This window comes from Cyprinodon variegatus, unplaced genomic scaffold, assembly GCF_000732505.1.
Source record: "Cyprinodon variegatus isolate N-32 unplaced genomic scaffold, C_variegatus-1.0 Scaffold126, whole genome shotgun sequence".
Taxonomy (NCBI): Eukaryota; Metazoa; Chordata; class Actinopteri; order Cyprinodontiformes; family Cyprinodontidae; genus Cyprinodon; species Cyprinodon variegatus.
This window is the reverse complement of record NW_015150579.1, coordinates 230,527-251,603: the sequence shown is the minus strand read 5'-3', so window position 1 is coordinate 251,603 and position 21,077 is coordinate 230,527. Positions and strand designations below refer to the sequence as shown.

Below are 21,077 nucleotides of genomic sequence, written 5' to 3'. Positions count from 1 at the left end.
GAATTGAATTTAAAAATGACATTTGAATTGAGAAAGCTTCCTGGAGGGAAAGCAAAAAGTCTTCAAACCTTGGAAACCAAGTCCAGTGGATTGTTTTTAAAGTTTTACGGAATGACTATGACTATGACCTGGATGACGGAGAATCTTCATCAGCATAGGACAAACAACCATTCACAGACACACTCACACCTAAGGAGAATTTAGAGCAGGCAATTAACCTAACATTGATGTTTCTGGACTGTGGGAGGAAGGAGTACCTGGAGAGAATGCATGCATGCACATGGAGTACATTCAAACTCCATGCAGAAAGACCCCGGGCCAGGAATAGAACCTGGATACTTCTTGCTGCAAGGCAGCAGTGCTACCCACTGCGCCACTGAACAGCCTATGCAGACAGTTATGAATGTAAAAAAATGGCAGATGAGCGACAGCTCCCACTGGAGAGAAAAGGTATGCAAATATAAACATCTACTTGCATCTTATGATTTGGCCCATAAATATCGCCACAACCACCATAATGTGAGCAACTTTTGGAACAAAACCTCTTACACTTTTGGATGACACAGAGCAGCAAAATATATGGCCTGTGCCCAATGCTGCCCCCTAGAGTCTATAAAAGGAGTACAGCGGAGAAAAGCCATGGTTAGTTAACCTTGAATGCAAGATAAATCCTCACGGTATGTGTGCATTCAAAAACACACGAGAATCCTTCTTGTTCCGCTCTAGCTTTGATCATTTGACACCAGCCCAAAATGGTTCAGCCAATCACAATGCAGCATCATGGTTTAAGGCAGGGATGTGGAACTGGTTCCAGAAAGGGCCATGTGGCTGCAGGTTTTCTTTCCAACCGAGCAGTAGCACACCAGACTCCAGTCATCTCATTGAGTGGGTCCAATCTGAACGAGATGAGAGATGAGAGATGAGAGATGAGATCAAGTCTTGTGTGCTAATTTTTTGGTTGGAGAGAAAACCTGCAGCCGCACGGCCCTTTCTGGAATCAATTTGAAACGCCTGGTTTAATGCATAACATCTAGTTATGAAAAAGCAAGATATACTGAGCCCATAGCCGAACCAAAATAAACATGGCAGCACAGGATAACACACTCATAGAAGGGGTTATCATGTAGTCTGGGGTTCCAACACTGCTTCAAGTTTAAGTGTTTTGTGGTTTCTTATAATAGTGCCTGCAGCTTAATACCTTTTTATTTGTTACTGTGATTGGGTAAAACCAAACTTTGGTAGATGGAAACTAGGATTCATTTCACTCAATCAGCACAGGAAGTTCTACTGCATGCCCTTACTTTCCCCAAATAGATGCGATTGAAGCAGGCCCAGATTGATCAGGTGCAGAACTACACCTAGAATGCGACACATTATTAGTCTGGCTTTGCAGGTTAGCATGGAGCATAAAATGCTTCAGACGCTTTGTCAGCAATGTTCTCACAGATATGTCAAGCATAAACTAGCCTAGGAAGAGAGCTGAATACATGCACACCACAGTTTTTAGATATGAGTCGAGAAAACTATAAACCGACTTTCGCTTTACAAGTATACACTCTCCACATAAAACCACAGAAAAAAAATGCAGCGAAGTTTGTGGTTGTAGCATGATAAAACGTTAAAAAGTTATTTATCTGAGCTTAATCTGTACCAAACAGCCTTGCCAGTATTATCTGATAAGAAACCCTGTCTTTGCCCCCCACCCCTTTATAATTGCCACATAATTAAAAGTGGACCTGGAAACTAACCATTGGGTTAGTTCACCATCAAACTAGTTAGTCATTTTATCAAATGACTTAAAGCCAACAGAGGTTTTGCTGTTAAAGCCCAACTCACCAAGAGCAAGTTTGGCTGTGGTATAGAATGACATGTGTAAACAAACACGCACTACCATTGATTTATCAACACCCACCCTCTGGGGAATTCAGCAACAAACCATGCTGCAGAGCTCACCTTATTGGTGCCTTGTGAAAGTTTGGCTGCAGCCCATGCCCAGTCTATGGCAACCAGCCACCAGCTAGAGAAAAAAAATCAGAAAGAACACACGCTCACAAAAGCATTACAATGCATGCTGGGTTTCCATGGCAAAATGAAAGCAAAGGAACACCAGAGAAAAAGTGAGATGTCGACCAATAAAAGGCATTAAAAGCTGGGTGCAAGGCATATCTAGCCGAACTGGCAAACAAGAACAAAGTACAGAGTCTTTGATGATCAGAAACACGCATATGATAAACTAGGCTTGCTGTGCAGGGTTGGTTGAACAAACTCTTGAAGGGTGGGGGGCTATTTAGGACTGGTGGGGGCAGGGCAGGGCAGGATTCTGGAAGAGTGGTGTTTGAGTGTCCCTTTGCCTTTTATAGCTGCCCATCATCAGTTCGCAACACGGGAGAGAAAAGGAGATCGGGGAGCTGACATAATGAAGCAGGGAGTGGAGGGGGGACTCCATAAAAACACACACCGAGACCATGTTGAGGGAGCAGAGGTTGTTTTGTTGCCTGAACAATACTTAGCCACAGAGGTAGGTACATGGATTTTCTACGTTTGGGGTTGATTAAAGTGGAGAGCCCCTGAAGGGAGTCTACTTCTTTACAGAACAAAATGTATTATCTTGCAGACTACTAATCAATACAACAGACCGCCTGTCACATAAACTACACCAAGTCTGAGTGGATATTGAGTGAGAACAAATGAGAAGGCGATTCAGCTGTTTTCCTTCATGCAATCAGGACTGAGAGAGGACAAGCAGAGGAGAGTGAGCACAAGTTTGCAGGCTTGAGAGTGTGAGAAAGCTTTGGAGAGACAGAGGGAGACAGAGGAGAGAGCTTCACCCTGGCTTTTCTCTGCTGCGCCTGGAGAGAGAGGCGTGTCCACGGACCAGTATAAAGTCCAAAGAGAGCTGCTTGCTTTGAGGCATTCTCAGAAGACGGTCTTTCGTGTTGCACACAGACAAGAGGAAGAAATTGTGGCTCTGACATTTTTTTTATTGATGACAGCTTTGCAAGTGGACACTTGTTGACTAAGTATTTTTGGTGCTTCCTCAAAAGGTGGACAATACTTACCTGAAGAAACCACTTGTATCCTTCAACCTCAACTAAGACACAGTTTTTTATCACCCAAACCTTGGCTAGCTGATAAAAGGCAGGCTCCAGTTTCTGCACTGTGAAATTGAACCAGAACAACAGAGAGGGAATACAGCAGAGGCATTGTGTCCCCGTCCAGCTGAAATATCAAAGAATTCTGGATAAATTGTTCCTGTAAAGCCTTCTTTGTCCGTCTAAAATCTATCTGAGAGGAAAAATCATCAAAAGCAAAATCAAGGGAGGGGTGAACCTGAGAGGATCCTTTACAAAGGGCAAAGGACTAAGTGCAGGTGTCTGAGCTGTCATGGTGCGAAGACGTGGCGTGGCTCCGACCTACTGGGGCCTGTGGACATTCGGCGCCCTGTCGTTGGCGGCGCTGTGCCTGTCGGATCAGGCCATCCGCTGTCCAGTGTGCTCTGAAGAGAGGCTGGCCAGTTGTCATCTGCCCGATGGCTGTGAGGAAACAGTGCGCGAGCCTGGCTGCGGCTGCTGCCCCACCTGTGCGCTCCCTAAAGGGGCTCACTGTGGTGTATACTCACCCCGGTGTGGCACTGGCCTCCGATGCTACCCACCACGCGGGGTAGAGAGGCCGCTACACTCCCTGATGCATGGCCAGGGCATCTGCACGGATGAGAGGGAGGTGGAGGAGAACTCAGGTAAGAGCAAACAATTCTGAGTATGCATCCTTTCAGCTGCTTTCAGGCAGTTATGAAAGCAAATTTTTTCAGGAAATTTCTGATTACAACCCATCAGTCCCGCTTGACCAGGTCAAATTCCTGCCTCTTTGCTCACTTGGCCTCACCTGACCTGCGGAGTGGATGTGACAAGGTCCTGCATGTTCAGCCTAATCTCAGCTAAGCCTTGAAGCAGAGCGTGCTTCCTGTCGGCCAAGCTCACATAGTTCCTCCGCTGGCTTCTGGTTGCTGACTGTGAAAAGGGCCCTGCTGTGCAGTGCAGACTTAAGTCTTGCAAGCGTCTTGGTGTTGGCCAGGGCAGGCATTGTGTGCAAGAAGTTCTGTCGTACCAGCTTCAATGAAAGGGTGGATTAAAAAAAAAAGATCCTGGAGGGAGCTGTCGGGCACAAGCTGGGATGTGCAGTCAGTATGGTGGCGGTGCAAATGTAAGTCTATGTGTGTGCTTTTGTAATAGGAGGAGGTAATAAAAGCTGCTGTATGAAATGACTGTAATGGAGAGAGGCCGGTCTGGGGCTATTAGCGCTCTTTGCAATCAGTAATTCACTTGGTGCTCTTTCATGGATATGCCCCTTCCTCCTGTTCCTCCTGCTGTTGCTGCAGATTTCTAACACTTCTTTTCCTGATGTCTCTATCACGCTTCTTTGGTCTTCAGACGCCTTGAAACAAGGAGAATGTCTGCATCCAGCTTCCCACAGTAGGAGGGCTAATACTGGCTGTTTTATTGCAATCACTTCCTTCTGCAGATGACGTCAGGGGCAACTAAATTTTTTCTATTTACTGTTGTCTCGATACTTTAGCTGATGAATTTATTATACACCATACAAGCTTCTAGGTTTTTACTGGTTTCTGAGAAAACCAGAGAACTGGATGAGCGTCAGCCAATAAAAAGGATCCCAGGAGGTGCATCCTAACTGCAGCATCTGCTCCCCATGACTCGATCTACCCCACCTCCTGTGCGCCCCAAAGAGCCTTTGAGCGCATCGTCCACTGCCTTCAGCTCTTTGATGAGGATGAGCTCATCGGCACCCTGGCTGCCAGAGCTGAAATTAGAGACCTCTTGTCTCTCTGTGCATAGGTTAGCGTGACTGCATGAAGTAAAAGAAAAGAAAAAAGCAGATTTTTGGAGTTTGATATAAAAACAAGAAACAAGCATCTGTCTGTGCTTGTTTTGCCTTTTATCTGTCCACGCCCGAGTGTTGCTGCTGCCCTAAGATGTTGAACTAACCATTAATTGACCCTAAATGTACGCTGCCATGAAATAATAGGGAGACATGTCTGTTTTTTTTTTGTTTTTTTGTTTTTTTTAGCAAATGAAAGCTTTTTGAAACTTTAGATATTTGGGGGTATTTGGTTACCTAAGTGCTTAGTCCCACCAAGCCCCCATCCCCTAACTGAGTCTGCCATATCAAAGGGGTTCAGAACATACATAAAACTATTTGTAAATCAGCTTCACCAATGCTTCTGATATCTATTGAATTTTATGAGAAACAATCAGAAAAGAGGGAAGTGCAGTAGATTTCCTTTGTGGTGCATTCACTGCACTTATGCATTATTAAACAAGGGGGTGCATCTCCTGAATACATGCCCCGCTCCTAGCAACAGTGAACATGCAAGATAAAAATAGAAGAGGGTTTTTAAAAACCAAGAGGATTCGCAATAAAAGGAGATGGGATGATGTGAGGCTGAAAGGAATTTTAGGATGTTTAGGCTGGTTTTAAGACCCCTGCTAAAAGAAAAAAAAAAAAACTTTTTAAAATATAATAGTTTTTGTCATTAAATTGTAGTTTTGACACAACTTCAAAAACTACCTGCAAAAGCGTTGCTTCCAACAGGGATCTTCAAAAGTCTATGACTTAAAAAAAAAAGTCTATTTTTTATATTAACAAGCACTCCCCAGGTTCTCATGTTAAAGTCAAAGACTGCTTGAGCGTTTCTTCCTAGAAGCACTCTGTGTCTTAATACTCAGAATAAATCATCATGTGTGTGTTGGCATCCATTCCTGCATTCCTGCCATGAGCAGCCGGGTGTCAGGTATAGGGGTGCGTCTCTCTGGTGGTGAATGCAGATATCATTTACGAACTGATACATACTAATGTCAGATGATGAAAAGCTCTACACCTAAAGGTCCCAAGGGGCTTGATGAATAAAGCTGTCAGTCGAGCTGGACTCTGTATGACCACACTTAGTTTAGAGTGACGCACACAGGTCATTATGAAAGCTCCATGTTAATGTAGACATTGTGGCTTGAGACTTTTTGGCAGTTTCAAGTGAGTTAAAATCTGGTTTAAATTTCTCTAGATTCTGTTTATTTATAAAGCATTGGTTTACAACAGATGCAATACTAAGGCACTCTACAGGGGAAATCGAATCTAATTTAGTCATCATCAGTTTCCCTGCATCGGGCTGGCCAGTAACACTTTATTGCACAAGCATTGACAAAGCTTTTTTGTGGCCCCATTTTGGGTATTTGGTAGAAAAAAAAATGTTGATGGAGTGTATACCTATGCTGAAACTGGAATCTGGCTTATAACATTTTACTGGGAACAAACTGAAGACCCCGAAACTGTAAAATAAAGACTGGTCAAACTTGAAATGAACAGCTCCTTTATTTCTTCCTTTATTCTATTTTAGATTAATATGGTTTCTTGGTGTTTGAATTACAGAAGAAATTTGGTATTTACACTACAGTACAACATAACCTGGACTGAAACATACTACTGATTACAGAATCAGAAATGAGTGATTCTTTTAATTCCATTGTTATCATGCAGTGCGGGTCTTCATTAAATATTTTGTAATGAGGCAATATAAGTAAAAGTTTATTTGTATAAGCATATTTTCACAGACAGATGTCACAAAGAGGTTCACAAGAAGTTAAACTCAAAAACGAAATACCCAGCAACGTACCGTACAGAAAACAAAACACAAATAGTATCATAGTGTCGTGCAAAGTCAATGACCCGATGCAGCTGCGTTTCCTTAGGTAGAAACTTTTTATATGACAATATGATCTGATTGAAATGTACCTGTAAAGCGCCTTGAGGTGACAAGTTGTGAATTGGCTTTTTGAACATCAAAATGATCACAAGCCTCCAAACTCCATGAAAAGACAGGAAATATGTCTGGATTTCCTCTAGCTTTTAAAGTAGGTATAAGGGACCACTAAACGGTTTGATGCAATGTCTTCAGACTGCATAAAGAAATATGTGTTTGAATTAATTGGAAATAAACAAAGAAGCCTAATTATATTAGTCCTGTTCTGAGGTTTAAAACTAGAATTTAAAATTAGATTTTGAACAGCGAGCTTAGAGATTTTAAAACAGGGGTTATATGAGTTTCTCTGTTTAAGCTGGCCAGTGGAAGCACCACAGGTATTTGGACAATTATGCATATATTTTTTTGTCTAAGATTATCACAAATATTGAAGCTTTTATGGGAAGAAATTATGAACAAGGAACAAATGCTGACATCTATTTTATGACTTTAATTTAACTAAATCTTAAGCTATAAAAAAAATCTGGATTAAATTTACAGAGGTAAAAATGTGCTCAATTTCACGTAACTTTTCATTAAATGGAACTTACAGTATTGCGTTCCATTTAACTAAGACGTAAAACATGGATCTAGGAATGATATCTAAATCAACAACCATGTGATTTCAGGTTAAATACCAGCAGGATCATCTAATTTTTCTCAATCACCAAGCTAACCACTACAGTTATTCAAACATGAGACAGTATTTAAATGCATTTTGCACTTTTATACTGCAACAACATGTCCACTTAGGCAGGTTATATCAATAAAGCATTACAAGAGATGTCATCTCAAAGCAATGCACAGGAAATATAGAATAAAAAAAAAATTTGTTACAAAAAAAGTCTTTATGTACTGTTGTCTGGCACTGCTTTGAGTATTTCGATGAACAAAGAAACAGTGACAGATTGACAGACAAGAAATAAATGATTTGTAAGGACTTTAACAATGGTTGGCAAACATTTAGCCTATGACATCTTGAGGTTTTTAGCTTCTTAGTATAATGTGCATTTACTATTTAATACCCTGTGCAATAACCTGTTTCTCTATATTTGACACCCAGTGCAGTAGCTATATATAAATATCCATCTATATGTGCAATAACCCTGTATAATGAGCCTACTATGAAAAAAACAAAAAGCTGTCATATGTGGACGCACTGTATATTCTGTATATGTCCAATGCACCTTTTTCTTCCTGTAATTAATCAATCAATTCTAGCTAATTCTGGTACTTATTATTTGGTGGGTAAAATGTAAATACATTTATCATCATGTAGTTTACAATAAGTTACAAATGCCAGTGGCAATGCATGGAGTGGTCTATAATGGGGAGTGGCGGCCTAGTAGTTAGGGCATAGAGCTTGGAATCCTGAGGTTATGAGTTTGAAACCCACCTAACCCCCAGGCACCCTATGATGGCAGCTCACTGCTCCCCAAGGGGATGGGTAAAATGCAGAGGTCAATTTCTCCTAGGTGAGATCAATAATGTTCAATTATTATAATTCAAGATGTAACCTAAATTTACAACCACTGTCTTCACCACAGCCTTTACTTTATATTGTGGCTAAAGGATGTAGTAACTTAACAGAAGTTTCTCACAAAAAAACAATAATATTTCTGAAGGATGTTGATTTTTTTTCTCCTCATGTGGAGGCAAGATATAAAATTGATCAATATTTGAATAATGAACATATCCAAAACCAATACTGGATTGTTTAGCTACTATTTATGGTTTCTAGGTAGCCACTAGCTATAAAAGAATGCAATGGGGCATTCTATTTGTCTTCAAAAGTAGAAATTTTCTACCTCCTAGTAAGAAATTTCAACTTTGCCACCTCCATATTCTTATTTGGAAAGCCGGAGCAACGCATTCATGGCCAAATTGCACAGTCAAAATAAATACTACTTGCATCAACAGTAATCAAACTTAATCAAACCGTATTTTTAATCTTTGTGGTAGTTCTTTTGTCATGTGTTTAGCTTTAAGTTAATCATTCACATACTATTTTTAAATGCCCACAGGATGATGTATGTCAGATCTGTTTATATGTGCAAAATGTTTCATAGAAATATGCTTTTGTCATTATTGTGCTTGTAGCAGTAGCCATACTGACTATATGCACACATTCAAGATTACAAGAGTCAACATGCAGGAAAATGAAATGTTATCACCACTGAGATTATATTACTTTGAATTCCAAGTTTCCAGGTATATCGAGCACAGCGTTATTCTGTAACTCTACCCAGTTAAAAGGAGAAAAAAAAAACATGCCCCTTGAAAATGAGAATGTGAAAGAATACACCAATAATATATATATATGTATATATATATATATATATATATATATATATATATATATATAATCCTGAAAGTGTGAAAGAAGTCTTATATTTTTGCAAGGCTTTTTTTTTATACTTTATAAACTTGAATCATCATATAAGTTCTTGGAACCTCATCTTTGTCTTGAAGCTTGCATTAATCTATGCAGCTCTTAATCCTTTTAAAAAGGAAACTAAAATTTTGAGATTCTTTTGGCAGATGTTCTTCCGAGTTGTCTATTTGTTTTCTTTGGGCTCTGCAGTGCATTTGGACAGCTGGAGCTGTTATGATGGAGTAAATCAGATTACCTCACTCTGATCCCTTCTGAAATAGAAGCCGAGAGAGATATGCCAACAATTTAACTTGCCCAGGTCATGACAAATATTTTGGGGACAATGAGTCCTTATGGCTTACTACATCAACATCTACTGATAAAATAGGAAAATAATGTTTCCACTTGCCAAACACTACTCAACCAAATTTTCTCAATAGGGCAACTTGTCTGATTGCAAGAAAACTGCCATTATTGCTCACCTCCTTACAGGATATTTGTAAATTCAGCTTAAAAGTAGAAGTAAAGTGTGTATTCCAGTGCAGTTTGATCCAATTCACCACTGCTATTCCTTAAATCTTCTGAGCCAAAAGACATACAATCCCACCACAACTCATTCCTCTAATATTGTTGGATAACTGACATGAATTCAGATCCTGTTTCAATAGGGAAGAAAAATAAAATTCCTTCCTGAAAACAGAAGAAACCCAGACTCTCAGTGGACGGAACGGACAGCACTTTGATCTTAAGGTCTTTCACAAAAATTAAAAACAATATTTTTTTTGTTGACGATCCATCTGGAAGAGATTGGGCTCTGACCTCAAAACCATAGTTTTGAATCTTATCCACACCTGTGTGTGTGTTTTCCCTTCCTTGTATTTGTTTAAGGCCTCAGGCTGATGTCTTATACCATTTTTAAAGTCAACAAAGGTATGTTCTTTTCATGAGTAACTACAAATGAGTGATAGCACACTTAGAAACGGCTTGCTTTTATCCAAACTGTACTGTATTAATATATTGTGTAATCTATTGAGTAGAACATTTGAATTTAAAGCAGACATATTCTTTCAATTGTGCTGATTTGTAGCTTCACTTTGTTTCAAGCTCCCTAAACATGTAGTCAACGCTGCGTCTGCTGTGTTTGGATTTGCGAAAACTAACAAACAGGACTGTTTTGACAGGAGTCAAACTGAAAGCAGAATCAGACACAGTTGAAACGGTTTTACTTGTCTTTAGATCCAGTCACTGGCAAATGAAAGAGGACGGGCACATACGTTTCTAATGAGCCGTGCAGTTAGTTTAAATCAGAGTTTGCCCAACTGAATCAGACATCAGCTGATTATTAACTGATTTTAAAGAGGTCTATTGCCCTGACGCTGCAGGTTTGATGCTGGTAATCCTGCAGAATTCAGCACAGACAGTAAAGAAAAACCTATTAATTTCAAGCCTGAACGACTTTTGAACTTCCTGCCAGAATCTTGCTAAATTAAAGTTGTGGGTGATAGGCAATAAAGTCTCCTATATAGAGTCAGACTTCCTCAATAAGTCTGAAAATAAAATTATTATATTTCTTCGTTTATAAATTTCTATTTTCACAAACTAAAAGTTAAAAATAGCCCAAATACAATAACGCGAACAGACCTGATCTGCTGATTTTAGCAGGGGTGTGCATCATCATTGCAGCAAACAGTATACATACACAAGGTAAACGCAGCAGTGGTTGATTATGTTTGACCTACTGTAGGATCCGCATGGCTGAATCAACACTTCCACATTTCAGCTTTATTTTTACCGGGTTTATTTGACCGGGTGGCAAATGTACAATCATAGATGATGTCCTGACTGGTTCTCATCAAAGTGACAGTAAAACTTACAAAAAAGTGACAATCTAAGCTACAGGTTTAGGGTTCTCAGTGTATAGGTTTATGAAGATTTACATAGTCTCAAACAAAAATATCAGGGGCAAAAAGAAAATTCTTACGAATATTAAACATTTTAATAGCAACTACAATGTGATCTATCATACCGCTACAATCTGTTTAGAAGGAAATGTATGAATCTAATATATTTTCAGCAATAGCTTCCCTCTTTATTTTAGCTGGATAAGAGCTCATATTTTTTAACCTATTTCCCAACTGTCCCATGATCAAAACAGAGATCAGAGCCACACTGAATGCTAAGTGAGTGTTTTAAGGTATTCCTACTAAAATTATTGAAAAATAATTAACACTCAGGGTAGATTTCATGATTTTCATAAATTAATTTACTCAACCAAAACAAAACACCAAGAGAAATTACTGATATGCAATAGTTATCAATAATTGTAGGCACTTGAATACAAAATGGTGTATGGCATGAAATGGAAAGTGAAAAAAAATTTAGCAACATTTGGTGTAAAGTTAGAAGTGGGAAGTGTAAATTCAATGGTCATAGACAACCTGCCAAGGAGAAGTTGCAAATGAGGAGACACAAATAGATAGACAGAGGAAGGAAGTCAACAAGACACAGGTGGATGGCAATGGAGTGTGGCAAAGGCTGATTACAGGTGGGAAGTTCAGATGTTAAGTTTATTTAGCTCACAAAACAAGCAGGAACTTCAAAAAGAAAATAAATCAATAGATATCTCTACCCCACTCCAAAGCACTTAGCTGGAAGAAACAACATGAACAATGGATACTGACGATTAGTTGACATTATATGTTTTATGTAATTGAATATTTTAAATTAAATATTGCTTAAATAAATCAGCCGAAAATAGGAAGAAAATAAACATAAAATTAATACTGTAGCATGAAAAAAAAAATATTGACCTTTCACATCATGTCACATTGCAAAATGTAGATGTTTGAGACCAACAGAAGGTTGTGAATAATTGTTAAGTGGCAGGAAAGTTAAACATACATTAGGTTAAAAAAATCTAAAAAAGTTCAACAAGGACGTGTAGAAAGTTAATTCTACTGTGATACCCCTGAATAAAATCCAATGCAACTAATTGCATGGGCATTAAACAAGGATCCAACTAAATTAACAGGGTGTTCAAGGCGACGCTTAATCACAGAAGCCACAAAGAAACCCATTGTCACTCTGGAGTAGCTGACAGCACTATTAGTCCTGTCAACACATTATTAGCAAAATATAAACACAATTCTTATGTAGAGTTAAGAGATTAAAACTACTGGTAAAAGATACCTGTAGGATTTCCCATTTACAGTTTAACAAATAGAAATGAAATCGGGAGAAAAAATGTGGATAAAGAAACTCTGCTCAGCTATAAATAGATTTAAATGTATTTAAATACAATTTCAGGGTGATAGAAAAGCAAACACTGCACATAAACCTCAACAAACATCAGGCTTTGGGGAGGCTTTTCTTCAGCAGGGGAAATTAAGTTTATTCAGAGTTGATGGGGAGATGGATGGAGCTAAAAACAGGGTAATCCTGGGAGAAAGCCTATTAGGCTGCAAGGATCTGAGACCGGAGAGGAGCCTTGAAAGTTAGTGTTAAATGACAATCTCTATTCAATCTGCCTGACCTTGCATGTTTATACAAGAAAAATACAAAATGTTATTCTCTGGAAGAGACTGTACCTGTAAGACCTGCAGGGAACATTAAATCACAGATTGTGATTCCACAAAGTAAAATACTGAGCAGGGTTAAAACCATGAAAGTTTTCAGGTCTTATTTGTTAATCTTCCTTTAAACTATATATTATTTCACTTTCCCTTTAAGCCCATTGACCAATGTTTTTAGGCCTTTCTCATAAATGATACTAAAATCAACCAAGGCTTTTTGAGTTTAATTAGAAAAATAAGTAAAATAATGTCATACATTTTAAGATTTCTGAAGTATTTTACGAGGCACTGTCACGCGAGACAATTCTTCATTCATCACATGTATTCTCACCTGTCACTACTTGTGTTCGGTCAGCTTAGACCATATAACATAGAAATTATATCAAACAAGTGAAAGGGTGGCGATCCAAATGAAATCTCAAACAGAGGTACTGACTTCCCCCATTTAAAAACAGGTTAGAAGACAGGACATGCCACCCCCCCAACACGATCTTAAATCACTTCGACTCGCCCTCTGAAGGAACGTGGACTTGTGGAATCAGAGAAACTCTAGCTGAAAGATGAGCAAAGGACAAAGTGAAGAAAGTAGCTGATATGTTGTTCCTTCTCGTTGAAGAAAGTGCTTAACACCAACAAGACTAAAAATACAAACAGCTGAGACACACTTTCCGTTAAGGACAAACCGTTAAACTGTCTGCACAGCTCTGAGGAACCTAGTTATTGTTTTCACTCCTGTTGTAAACGTATGAATGCATAGAACATATTGGATCTGAGTTTATGTGCAGTGCAACCTTAAGAAAACCTTAACTTTCTTTCAGATAACTCCAAAAAACAAGATTTCTGGTCGTGGCTTTATCCGGAGCTCTAATCTGGTTTAAGGTTCAGCAAAAAAGTGTTGTAAAACCCTCAAATTAGCTTTATACAGGTGCCAGCATGTAAAGAAAGTCAGGGGTACGGACATTATTTTACACACCGTATTTTGAAGATGCCTGAACACAAAAGATTACAACTTTCCAAAGTTATTTCAGCATTCCTGCAACCACATTCACTGACCAGTGCCCTCTAATGACAGAGAAAATGCCCTATAACAACCTCCACGTGGAACAAAGGGATGTTGCTGAGGGGTTCTCGAGGACGAAATGCGAGGGGGGGCATTTCCTCAGGAAGCAGCTGGGAGCCTGGAGGCCCAGAAAGCTGCAGAATTATAGGCATACAAAGGTGAAAGTGGTGCTGACCATAATGCAGGGAGGCTGAAAGAACAGCATCATTTAAAACCTCAAGGCTTGGTTGTAACACAGTAGCTGCAAGGTACCAAGGTCAGAGCTGAGGAAGAGAGCCCAATCACAAAGCTCTGTCCTTGAGGTTAACTGGCCTAATTTTAGCCTGGATTTCTCCACATTCAGCCAAACGAGATATAGCACGCCTTAAAGAGGTTTTAACAACCTTTGGACATTTTCACATTTCATTTTCCAATCACTTCCTGCCATTTAGGGATAGGATATTCATTGTATTTAAATTTGCTGTCATTCTGTAAGTGTGTAGAAGTGAAGCAAAAGATAAAAACAAATGGTTTTCTAATTGTTTTTACCTCTAGAAAATTGACATGCATTTTTTATCACCCCATCTGAAACCCCTCGTTATCTGCCTTTAAAAGTTACCTAATTAGCTCATGGAGTCCAACTGTGCGTAATTTATCTTTGCAGGGCTACAGCTGTTCTATGAACACCTCTGAGGCTTGTTAGGAAACATTAGACCAGCGTTTTTCAATCAGGATCCTTAAGGCACACTTTCCTGCATGTTTTTAATGTTACTCAGCTTCAGCACAGCTGATTTCCATTGTTTGCTGATTAACAGGCTTTGCTAAAAAGTGATTATCTGAATCAAGCAACAAAAGCATGCAGGAAATGTGCATTGAGGAGCAGCTTTGAAAATCCTTGCACCGGAGAATCACGAAGAACTAAAGCAGTCCATGAATGAAGTTGTGAAGAATCTAGACTTTATTAAATATTGTGCCAAGTTTTCCTGTCACACTGATCACTGATCAAGCCATTTTATGAAAAATGAAATAGATGCAAGGACTTCTTGTAACTCTGGACAAGCTGCAGATATCCGCAGCGCAGTTAGGAAAATCTATTAAGAGGAGAATTAGTAGTAGTACACTGCAGGCATCTGAGCCCTCTGGAAGCTCATTGACAAGAAAGTGAGTCCTATCTACTATCTAATTGCAACATGTTAAAGACCACCAGATTCAACCAAAACTGAATGTTATTGCTCCCAAGGAGGGCAAAGTTAGACATTAATCCCCAAAGGCTCGGGGAGCACATAACAAGCAGCAACACATAAAAATCCATTTGTAACTCAACATAATAAAATGTCATTGGGTATGACCACTTTTGCAAAAGGTGATGATGAAGACTGCTAGAATGGAATGAATGCTTTACCATTGAAACTTAATCCTCTTTATGTCTCCATGTTCATGTTTTTAGTAGCAGACAGACAGGAGGAGATCATCCCTGAACACCCCAACAACAGCAATATCCGCTGCAGTCCACAGGACAAGCGCTGCATACAGAAGACCATGGCAAGGCACCCTATGAAATCCACAAATCTGAGAAGCAACAGCGGCAGAGAGGATACCAAGCCAGTGCTGGTGAGAGAAATTATCAGTTTAACACAAAACGGCAAAAATAAAAATGAGAGCATTAGTGCATGTTTTTCATATCAGGATTTTTATAGGCCCTCAGTTGGAAGTGTGTGGTTATAAAAGCCACAAAGTAGTTATTTACAGATTGTGTCATTAAAAAAAAAATCTTAGGATATAAATGTAATTGCATAACAGTCGCACCAGTCTAATAACTCCATACAAGACATGGTTTGATGCTGTAACGGTCACAGAATCCATGACATATCCATGAATTTACACACATGCTAATGTCAGCTGTCCACTGGTAGGAGCACTGCCACCCAAGGTAATGAGAGACTCTGCCTTGGCGAGTGGAGCTGAACTGGTGATGCAGACTGATTAAAAACGTCTGCCAGCGTGATCCCTTCACATGCAACATTCTTTGCTGTGACCTAAAGTAAAAAAAAAATTGAATAAGAACCATATCAGTTAAGGTTAAAAAATGTATTTTCATGAAATTTGAATTGGAAAGCTTGATTTTAACTTGGTTGCTCATTGGGTTTGCAGATTCCTCAGGGCATTCTGACCCACCCTTTACAGAATCACTGTCGTAAATTTATGCTTTAGCATTTTTACATAAATCTGAAGACTGTTTGCATCACACTTAATGATCCTAGGGTGATTCTTCTTTGGCTGCTCCTTTTCTTTGATCACGCAGGGAGAATCACGCAGGATTCCCTGTTAGGGTAATGATTGGTGCAGGATTTAGGAGTTGCCTATCACTTTAATGAAGTCATCCTGTATCCTGAATAATGATTCTGCTTTCCAAAGAGATGCTTCTCTCTGGATCATTCTGGACATTTCATTTGTTCTAAAGGATATGTGTAGGGTCAAAGGTGTGCCAAAGGTCTGGGGTTTGGCACCATCTGACCACTCCACATTCTCCTAAACAGAGTAGGTAATTACATAACTTAGGACAGCACAGTGCTTAAACACTTCAGTCTGTCATGTGATGTGTGTTTCCAGTTGTGTTCTTGGTAACTGTGGTCCCACTTGCTTTCAGACCATTTCAACTCTTCCTGTGTGGTTCTAAGTTGATCCCTTACTATGTCTTGACAATATTCTCGTTCCAAGAGGAAGGATTTTTTTTTTTTTTACAGAACTCCAAGCCAAAGGTGGAAAATATCTTTCTTATTCATTTCAAAGTGCCTCTTAAATGCAATATAATGTCCCTGGTAGTATTTAAAAACACGTTTAGTCATTTTATAGAGATTTAGATGGAAGAAAATGATGCAGCAGATGTGCTTTATACAGTTAAAAAGTTGGGCAAGGGACATCTACAATTGTTTGATTTATTGATATTGTTCATGGGCACATGTGCCATTTTGCAGGAGCCAGAATTCAGGCAGGGCTGTAGGGGATCAAATGCTTATTTCACTCAAAAGCAGAAAAACTTTGATGCATATAGTTTTTTTTTGGCTGTCTTTCTCCCTCAAAATGAAGCCACTATAAAGCCGAGGACACAATGATCCGATTTGGCACCCCATCCAACTAAACATCGGATCACATGAAATCTTAAGCAACATAGTTGAAATGAATATAGCCACACAGACTGCTTCCAATTCTCTGCAACTGCATCTGCAGTTCCAACAAACACCGACCTCTGGTCTATGTTTTACAGGCATGTTTAACAGCTGGAATTTCCTTTCAGTTTAAATTAAGGTCCCCTTCCAGAGGGGGTAATTCAAATAAAGGCTAATCTTCTGAGGTAATGTATGTTATTTGTTATTTTTTAATCATGAAACCTATGGGAGAGAAAAAAACAGGAATCGGATTAAGTAAGAAAAAGCTGGGGTTTTGTTTTCAAGCCTTATCGCACAGCCCTACAAAAAATATAATCAAGGGGTTTTAAACAGTCAGTTTCCTAGAGGCTTCTCTGCTTAAACACACCGAAATGAGATAATTAGTCTATTAGCTGGATTAAGTCAATCGTGAATGCATGATAGGGAGATACTTCTGCCATTTTATTAAAGTTCATTTGACCAAGGAAACAGCCAAGAGTTGACAGAAACCAGCTGCGATTGAGTTTGAGAATCCTACTTTATACATGGGCATGTTATATGTATCATGTAAATTAAGGGATATTAAAAAAAAATGGTTTCAAAAGTGTTTTGGGATCTTTTTGTGCTACTCTTCAGTGCATAGTTTAAATGCACAACAGATATGAGGGTGTTGCATATAAGACTAATCAAAAACGTATTTTTTTCCAAAGGCGCCGTGTCGTGCTGAACTGCAAAGAGCACTGGACAGATTGGCATCTAACAGCCGCACCCATGATGACCTCTTCACCATCCCCATCCCCAACTGTGACAAGAATGGAGATTTCCACCCAAAGCAGGTCTGTGACTTTTTGGAAACACTGAGCGAACTGTCTTCTGGCCATGTCTCCCATTGAACTGTGAATCCTTATAGTTTTGCCAAATCAAATGAAAATCACGATCTGTAAACTTTAAATGGCTCTATTAAGACCACATCAGGATCTGTGAGCCAGAACACAAAACACGCCCGCAAATGATGACATACTATCTTAGCAGTTCAAGATCAACAAAGGGTCTCCAAACAGACTGCCGCAGTAAAGCCAAGGGCTTGTTTTTCCAAGCTGGTGTGGAAAGTGATTTACGTTCAGGAATTAAGATGTCATGTGTAAGGCAGTATGCTCTTTACTATTGAAAAACTCCCTTTATTACTGTGATGGATGCAATTAAATTTTGTATATAGTCTCTATATTGTTTGCTTTCTGTTATCCAGCTTTGCAAGACTGAGCAAACGTGCAGATAAGAATGAGAGAATCACAGAACATTAAAAAAACAGAGATAAAGCTGCTTTAAGTTGCAGACTCAGACTGTGTGATAAAAAGAAAGCTTTAAAAAAACACCAGCCATCAAACGTCTGAGTTATGCTGATTGTGTAACAAGGTTAAAGTATCTCAGCCTGCTCAGGTTCTCAGGCATCTGTTTACTGTTTAACTAAAACTGCACTGTGATAATACCCAAAGGGAAGCAAAGCATAGGTCATTAAGGACAACTGGGACCAATTCTAAGCCCGGGTTGCTCTGAGATTTTTAAATGGCTGTGTTGGAGGCTTTTAAAAACCTGAAATCATCCCGTGTAATAGTTCAAATGCACACACAAACCGTATGACGGGAACAGCTGAAAGCTCACAGGAGGAATGTGGGGATTTGATCCCGATAATCTAACTACACCAAAATGAGTTTCACTATTTGTTTAGTGCCACAATAATTGCGAGATTGTTGCAAATTACTTTTACATATAATTGTAATCTCTCTTAAAGATAAAGCATTGCAAAATTGCATTTGACATCTGAGTGCCTCAGTGCCAAAATGTATTAAAGAGTCTGGTTTTAAATCATGCTAGAGCTCTGGTCACGAGAAGTAAAGAGTGAAAAGAGAAAGCTGTTTATTTGCACATCCAGTACATCCAGACCAATGTCTACATTCTTCTGGAGCTATGTCTGCGTCACACTAGCAAATTTAGGTCACAACAGCACCGTTATAGTTAGATTTCCATGGCCTTCTTAGATCTATTAGTTGGTACTTGATTAGAAAAAACAAAAAAAACAACAAAAAAAATAAAATATATATATATCCATATATATAGATATATATATGTATGGATGGATATATATATATATATCTATATCTCTCTATATATATAATATATATAGATATAGATATATATATATAGATAGACAGGTAAAGAAATAGATATATGTATTTATATGTAGATGTATGTAAGTATATTTATAGAGGTGTATTTTTTATTTTTTTTTACTTAACAAAAACAATCTTTTAAAAGTGGTGTCAAAACAAAAGCATGGGGAAATGGGAAAAATACAATGAGAAGTATATTTTCCAACTGCATGAATTGGGTTTGCAAAGTTGCATGTGGTCATTTTGGCTTCATTTTTGATGTTGTTGCAGTTCTGGAACCTAGGAACTGCTTGTTCCTTGAGATGACCACAAACTCAATTGCATTTAATTCAAGGTTGCATTGCATTTAATCAATTTTTTTTTTAAATAAGTCTTTGTTAATGTTAATAGCTGTGGGTAAGAAGTTCGTCTGTAGCAGTTTGTCTTGAACCTGTATTAAGAAGTGTGGTCATCCATCTGACAGTGGAAGTTTGGCTCAAATACATTTATAAAAATGACATTGATTCCAAGAAAAGCTGCATATCTACAGAACCGTATGATGGCCCAATCCAAGTCTACTTTTTAAACTGACTGGAATCTGCCATGAAATACCTTACCTTAACCTCCAAGCATTGAAAAACTGGAAAAAGGTTGCAAAGCTGTTTATGTTGGCCAGAGTTCCTCCTAATTAATGTGTGATAATAATAAGGTTATACTGGTAACAGAGTAGTGCAATCTTTATTATTGCATATCTGTATATGAAGCCAGTTTTTTTTTTTTTTTTTTACACCCACAGTGCCATCCCGCACGTGACGGCCATCGGGGAAAGTGCTGGTGTGTGGATCCGAAGACGGGGATGAGGCTGCCAGGGCCCCTGGAGCTGCGGGGGGATCTGGACTGCCACCAGTTAATGACTGCAACCCTAAGGGACTAAGCAAGGCAGAAAATGGACAGTTTGGGTTTGCTGGACCAGCTCAATTTTCTGGTGCTGTTAGTAGAACCATATGAATAAAAGAACTGCATACTTTAGCCTTCCTCTACCAAAGGCAAATTGGGGTTGAGGAAGTTGCACAAAAAAAAGGATACCATTAAACTGAGTTATTTTACTATTATGTTTTCGTATGTGAGACAAAGTGATTTGAGTCTTTTGAGCACTTGTCTTGTTTTGTTCCTACCATGTGAGCTTAAGACAGACCGTCTTTAAACATGTGCGCTTTAAAGTGGTAGAAAAACAAAACACACTTCGACAGAAAGGGGCTGTATATGTGATTCATGTAAGAATTACAACCTCTTCTGTGTAATCTGCTTAAAAGTGACAAAAAAGCATTTACTCCATTGAAGTTTAGCTGTTAAAAAAAAAAAAAAAACAGGAACTGTGGATTGTGTTTTCCTTTTTTTTTCTGGAGCACTAGTTTAGGTAGAAACACAGAATCAGGACAATCCAGAAACACTTAGTTTTAAAGATAGCTACAGTTTATTCTGCAATTGTTTTTCTTTAATTATATGATACATATTCTTTATGTAGAAAAAAAAGCACAAAAGAGTAGGAAAAGAACTTTATGGTTTGGACACAACAGTTTTTATGAAATGAGAAGAAGAGGCTAACAAAAAGCCATAGCTTTCACACAACAGCACCAAAGTAAAAAGTGAAATTAAGCAGGAAATATGTAACTCAGAGAATCCTGAGCAGATTTAAATCTTCCAGCAATGAGCTACCCTGTTGTATTTTCTAAGGAGCATCAGTTGCAGTAACATTGGCAGCATTGCCTTTCTAACCACTCTGCACACTGCTGATAGGATAATCTTCTTTTTCCAGCTGGGGCTAAGAGATGCCAGTACGACCCTTGTGTTTGTACGAACATGCTCTGGCATACAGAATTTCTCCCCAGCAGACTACTTGGCAGAACTTTGCGGTGCTATATTCTGACTGTGCCAAAATATAAAACAAAGAAAGTTTCTGATCTTTTTTTTTTTGGCAGTTTATAAGCATT

At 38.8% G+C, this 21,077-nt stretch overlaps 1 protein-coding gene across 3 annotated transcripts; it reads left to right on the top strand.

Moving 5' to 3' along the window:
• The first annotated feature begins 2,369 nt into the window (after window positions 1-2,369).
• Window positions 2,370-20,618, top strand: igfbp4 (insulin like growth factor binding protein 4). 3 transcript variants are annotated; one of them, XM_015375835.1, is made up of 5 exons: window positions 2,370-2,518; window positions 2,615-3,736; window positions 15,244-15,404; window positions 17,650-17,775; window positions 19,883-20,618. In XM_015375835.1, exons 2-5 carry the CDS (start codon window positions 3,385-3,387, stop codon window positions 20,018-20,020), a joined length of 777 nt encoding a protein of 258 aa, XP_015231321.1. In that variant the 5' UTR covers window positions 2,370-2,518; window positions 2,615-3,384; the 3' UTR covers window positions 20,021-20,618. The 3 variants fall into 3 exon arrangements, with proteins under 3 accessions (XP_015231321.1, XP_015231319.1, XP_015231320.1); XM_015375833.1 differs by having other exon boundaries at window positions 2,373-2,518; window positions 15,241-15,404; XM_015375834.1 differs by lacking the exon at window positions 2,370-2,518 and having other exon boundaries at window positions 2,583-3,736; window positions 15,241-15,404.
• The last annotated feature ends 459 nt before the right edge of the window (window positions 20,619-21,077 follow it).

Coding starts and splice junctions, on each gene's coding strand:
- igfbp4 (XM_015375833.1), top strand. CDS start 3,385: ATGGTGCGAAGACGTGGCGTGGCTCCGACCTACTGGGGCCTGTGGACA. Junction 3,737..15,240: donor GGAGGTGGAGGAGAACTCAG/GTAAGAGCAAAC, acceptor TCATGTTTTTAG/TAGCAGACAGACAGGAGGAG. Junction 17,776..19,882: donor GAGATTTCCACCCAAAGCAG/GTCTGTGACTTT, acceptor TTACACCCACAG/TGCCATCCCGCACGTGACGG.